At 36.9% G+C, this 6,000-nt stretch overlaps 1 protein-coding gene across 2 annotated transcripts in view; it reads right to left on the bottom strand.

The window, feature by feature from the left end:
• Positions 1-6,000, bottom strand: part of wfdc1 (WAP four-disulfide core domain 1) — a 29,857-nt gene that overhangs the window by 782 nt on the left and 23,075 nt on the right. For both annotated transcript variants that reach the window (XM_061970195.1, XM_061970194.1), the window contains exon 4: positions 5,383-5,523. In XM_061970195.1, the coding sequence (XP_061826179.1) occupies positions 5,383-5,523 (141 nt within the window). The remainder of the gene's footprint in view (positions 1-5,382; positions 5,524-6,000) is intronic.

Here is a 6,000-nt window from a genome sequence, read left to right as displayed (position 1 = left end):
ATACATGACAACAGGGCATGGCTATCCCCAAATACAAGGAAGTGTGAGTTATATAGTAAGTTTAGATTAGGAAAATTACTCGCAGCCTATTTTGTTTGTTGCTAGAATTGGAAGTCATTAAAAATTGTAAAACAAACAAACAAAAAAATACATTTGTGAAACATGGCAATAAAACATGTTTCTTTAGTTTACTGTGCAGTACAGAACATGTTCCAAAGCTGTCTTTATACGCGAATGAGATGGGTATCTTTCACATTTGAATTTATATTGTAAAGATTCCAGTACCAATTTTTTGGTACTTTTGTGTGTGTTCACATGTTATAAAATGGTTTTAATTAAAAAAACCAACATATATTTTTTTTTACTTAACATTTAACATTAAACTGAAAATAACTGTGCCGTGCAGTTGTTATATCTTGATTTATTACACTGATGTGTCCATTAGTCTTATATAGTATTTACCGTGTATAGACTATAGACCAGTGGTTCTCAAATGGGTGTACGTGTACCCCTGGGGGTACTTGAGGGTATGCCAAGGGGTACGTGAGATTTAAAAAAAATGTCTGTCAAAAAGAACTGTGAAAAGAAATGCAACAATGCAATATTCAGTGTTGACAGCTAGATTTTTTGTGGACATGTTCCATAAATATTGATGTTAAAGATTTATTTTTTTGTGAAGAAATGTTTAGAATTAAGTTCATGAATCCAGATGGATCTCTATTACAATCCCCAAAGAGGGCACTCTAAGTTGACGATTACTTCTATGTGTAGAAATCTTTATTTATAATTGAATCACTTATTTATTTTTCAACGAGTTTTTTAGATATTTTTATATCTTTTTTTCCAAATAGTTCATGAAAGACCACATCAAATGAGCAATATTTTGCACTGTTATACAATTTAATAAATCAGAAACTTATGACATAGTGCTGTATTTTACTTCTTTATCTCTTTTTTTCCAACCAAAAATGCTTTGCTCTGATTAGGGGGTACTTGAATTAAAAACATTTTCACAGGGGGTACATCACTGAAAAAAGGTTGAGAACCACTGCTATAGACTGTACAGAATGAGGCTGCCAGACTTTTGACCGGTGGACCCAGAACTGCCCACATAACCCTCATTCTATCAAGTCTTTAGCATAGAGTTTAAGCTTTTAGTCACGGCTTTCCGTGCGTTGCATGGTGGGGCTCCTCAGTATATCGCTGATTTGTTGTGCCCCTACACTTCAGAGCGCAGCCTTCAGACTTCGGGTCAGGGTCTCCTAAAGATCCCAAAAAAGGTCATTTTAAAACCCAGGGTGACCTGGCATTCCAAGCTGTAGTCCCCAGACTGTGAAATTATGTGAGCTCACCTTAGTGAGCTTGACTGTGTTGACTTAAAAAAAACAAAAAAAGCATTTGAAGACTTTGATTTCCAGAAAAGCTTAAAATTTATGGACTTTTTAACTTTGTTTTAATCCTTTTGATCCTTTTTATAATGTTGCCCCTGTTGTTTTAATTTAATTGTTGTTTCAATTTGCCTATGTTTTGTACAGCACTTTGTGATTTTCATATGTGAAAGTGCTATATAGATAAAATGTACTAGTAGACATTGCATGCAGTTGCAATTCCAAGATGTTACATGGCAGTAATGTAAACTATGGTGTGTTGTCTAGCCAGAAAGTAGTCTTTGCAATTAAGTTAAATGCGCCAGTCTTTTGTTGAGTCATACAATGTTTTTTTGTACTGTAATTATTATTATAATTATTATTAATATATATATATATATTTTTAAACTAATAATATTTTTTTATTTTTTTATAGAAAGATGTCCAAATCGCCATGTGAAATCGCAAATGCTAATTGGTAGCATGTCTACGATATGTCAAATGCAAATTAGCATTGAGCTAGCGCATTTTTAAAAGTGGAGCCTTTCTGTATTTTCCAGTGCTTTTTTCTTTGTTGGCATGGGAAATTGTTACAAAACCTCGGCGCAGTCTTGCCGAGTCTGCTCTAAATGTTTGACTATGTGTTTCCCCTCCCCGTGATGTCACATGCAACAAAGGTATCGAAACATGGAGCTATTTGAGTTTACATGACTTGGTACCAGGTACACTGCAAAAAGTCAGTGTTCAAAAACAAGAAATTAAATACAAAAATTTGGGGTATTTTATTTAAACTAAGCAATATTATCTGCCAATAGAACAAGAACATTTGGCTTGTCAAGACTTTCCAAAACAAGTAAAACTAAAGCGGCAAGCAGCGATGGACGGGACCGACTTTGAGGGCTCATAAAATCCAAACCGTAGCAGTAATTAAAACTCATCAACTTTTAATCAGAAGGGTTCAATCTCTCCTGTGCTAATTTGACGCCGGCACGACAAACGCGCTCAGAGGAGATAATGTTTGAAAAAAGGTGACTGTTTTTACACAACTTATGTTTTGAGGGGGGAATTGCAAACTTCCTGTTGATTTTTGCTGGGGGTTGTTAGTGTATGAAATATAGGTCTAAGTGAGACCTACATAGACGTTTTTGTTTCATGTCTCTACAACATTCCTACTGAGAGTTACAGGCAGTTTTGTCTGTGTTTTCTTCCTAGGGGGCGCTAGAGCGTAATTTTGAGTTTTGGGGTTTGGGTTTTTGATTAGATCTCAATTTTTGGCAGTCCTGATGTGTGTGTCCAATTTGGTGAGTTTTGAAGCATGTAAAGGGGTCAAATTACAGCTCAAAGAGGCGGCGGTATAATAATAAAACGCTAGAAATACAATAGGGTCCTCTGTCCCAAAGGAACTCGGTCCCTAATTAGTTAACCTCAATGAACCCAAAAATACCTTAAAATAAGTATATTCTCACTAATAACAAGTGCACTTTTCTTGGTAGAAAAAAAACGAGACCTTTTTGCTCAATATGTTGAAAAATATTCTTAAATTAAGTAAATGCTAGTGCCATTATCTTAACATAATGATATGCGCTTGGCATCATGATTTTTTTTTCATGCTTAAAGTAAGAAATTAATACTTGAAAAAAGTAGTTTTATACTTGTGAGTGTTTATGACACAGCTTTGCATCAGTTGATATTCTAGTTTCAAGCATGTTGTACTCAATATAGGTCATCAAATCTCAGCAACAAGCTGTAGTATCTTACTGAGATAATTTAGGACCAAAACCCTTAAAACAAGTAAAATACTAACATAAAATCTGCTTCGTGAGAAGAATTATCTTATCAGACAGAAAATAAGCAAATATCACCCTTATTTGAGATATTTAATCTTACTTAGATTTCAGTTTTTGCAGTGTACTACTAATGGAATTTTGGTCATTACGTATAAAAGTTTTATCTAAAGTTCTTTCATGCTTTATTTCGGAATGAAATTTGCCAGGTAACACATCAGCCGGAATCTCTTTACTCATCTTTGTACTGACCAGTGACGTGCAGTCACTAGAGGCAGGTGAAGCGGGGCCTCACCTGCCATCATGGAAAGAAAAAAAATGTAAAAAGAAAATTTTTTTATTAAATTGTTATATGTATCCAGTGATTATACTATAAAGTTATTTTCCATTTAACTTCACCAGTTTTAGATTATTTTTATTCAAAATCGCAGAATTTTCACATTTGCCGTTCAAATACTGAGAAGAGATGGTGTGGTGATCAGCAGCCAGTTGAGGCACGTCACTCAGTTGTGCCTCAACATGGATTGCGGACTTGTTAACTGCTGGCCTGCTGTGCAGTCAGACCGTATTGCTATATGAATTATAGTACACATTTCCATAGTTTAGTTAGCTGAGGTATATAATGTACAGTGTATTTTGTCAACAACTGTATGTGTGTAACGTATTTCTTGTGCTGAGCGATCATAAAACGGCTGCAAAAGACGCACTGGCTGAGGCTCCAGTAATCCCGCCTCCTGCACCCCCGCCGTAGATTGCAACCCCTGACGGGAGTGTTAAATCAACTAAAGCCCACACTTAAAATTTCCACGTGCAAGATTGAATCTATTTAAAAAAGTTATTTCATAAGAAGCCAAAAAGTGCAAAAACAATAATGTTTGTGTTGGAGGAGTTGTGAATGACTGCAGGGCCACAACATTAGGTACACCTGCAGACTGCAGGTGTACCTAATTCACAACTCCTCCAACACGAACATTATTGTTTTTGCACTTTTTGGCTTCTTATTAAATAACTTTTGTAACCTATTTTTATGGGCTTTCCTCTTTGTGATGTTAAATTCCTGTTATGCGCTGTTATACAGTATATGCCTTGAGCTCTTATTTTGAAGGCGCTAAGAGCGGAAGTGATGACACGTTGGAGTGGAGCGGAAGTTTTTGAGAGAAGGTAAATAAAGTGGTCCTCGTGTAAACTGGAGCCTCCGTGTTTGTTATTTTGTAGTTTCATACAGTATAGGCGACATTTATAAACCCTCGGTTACATTTTTTTAAATAGATTCAATCTTGCACGTGGAAAGTTTAAGTGAGGGCTTTATTTTTATATAACACTCCCGTCAGGGGTGCATTAATCCAGCACAACAGCGGCGAATGGACTTAATTTATAAGTAAAGGTAAGACCATAATAACGTTTTTTTTTAATTAAATGTGCTTTTTTGTGTGCTACAGTTTGTATGTGTAAAGTTAAAGTTAAGTTAAAGTACCAATGATTGTCACACACACACTAGGTGTAATGAAATTTGTCTTCTGCATTTGACCCAGACCTTGATCACCCCCTGGGAGGTGAGGGGAGCAGTGGGCAGCCGCGGCGCCGCGCCCGGGCATAATGTTTGGTGATTTAACCCCCAATTCCAACCCTTGATGCTGAGTGCCAAGCAGGGAAGAATACTGGTATGAGCTTTTAAACATAACCCGTTAACTGCTGCCAATCAAATGGTGAATAAGATACTCTTTAGGGTTCATATGTTTGTAAATCTGACTGTGATGAAGTCAGTGCCTCACCAGCCATGAACCTCACTGCACGTCACTGGTACTGACATATTCATTAACCTGATCCCTGACCATATAGTGGTTAAGGTAAGAGAGCATGATTGGGCAGCGTTCCTGAATTCATATGTGACCGACTCAAAATGCAGTCTGTATGGCGTAATACATTGGTAATTGTTGTTTTCTGACATCTATAGTGTATCAGCTCAGATTTCAAGAAAAGCTTCTAAAAGATACTTTTAAAGTTGGCATGTCCACCACACACAGATTGAAAAAAAAACTGAGACTTTGCTTCCGTTGCATTGTCTCTTTTATACAACTCTAGAACTAGTAGAATAAGACATAAAACAAAAGACAACTTTTGAGAACCTTTCCTTAAGGAAAAAAAATATGCTTAATATTTGGGTCAAAACCGTATTAAGTCGAGTAATCTGGTACTAGTCTGGATTGGAATAAAGGAGTTTGTCGTCATACCAGAGTTGGTGCGCTGCTTGATGCATTGTCCCCTGTTAGGGATGCCAGCAGCAGGGTTTCCTGGGTTGATGATGTGACACTCGTAGCCTGTAGGACAGTGGAGAGGCTCATCGCCATCCTCCGTTGTACTGCATGATTCGGCTGAAGAGTGGGGAAAAAAATACAGGGTTAGGGGCATAACAAGCCCGTACAATACACGTTCAATTAGTTAGCCACAAGTTAGTTAGTTAGCAACATAAGTCAAAACGTTCTGGACCGATTTTCATGAAACCTCCAGAAAATGTCAGAAATGGGGTAAGTGATTCGATTTTGGGGTTTATTACGTTACCTCACCTTTAGGCTGAACTTCACCAACAGTGACAAAGAGAGTGGATGACTGACAAGAGGGTTCACTCCACTGAAAACAAAATAGTGCTTACATGACCATTTCATTTATCCTTATCCTACCAAAAAGGGTAATTAAGGAACAAGTGATTACATGTTGGGGGTTATTTTGAAGTGTGATAATAAGCTCACATCGTCTCTCACCAACAAAAATGATCGCGACAAATCGCGCTCAAAAGCTCCTTAATGCTCTTAACTTGGGAGTAAATGTGTTGGAGCATAAATGAATGATTA

Source organism: Nerophis lumbriciformis, linkage group LG10 (assembly GCF_033978685.3).
Source record: "Nerophis lumbriciformis linkage group LG10, RoL_Nlum_v2.1, whole genome shotgun sequence".
Taxonomy (NCBI): Eukaryota; Metazoa; Chordata; class Actinopteri; order Syngnathiformes; family Syngnathidae; genus Nerophis; species Nerophis lumbriciformis.
This window is presented reverse-complemented; position numbering and strand designations above follow the sequence as displayed.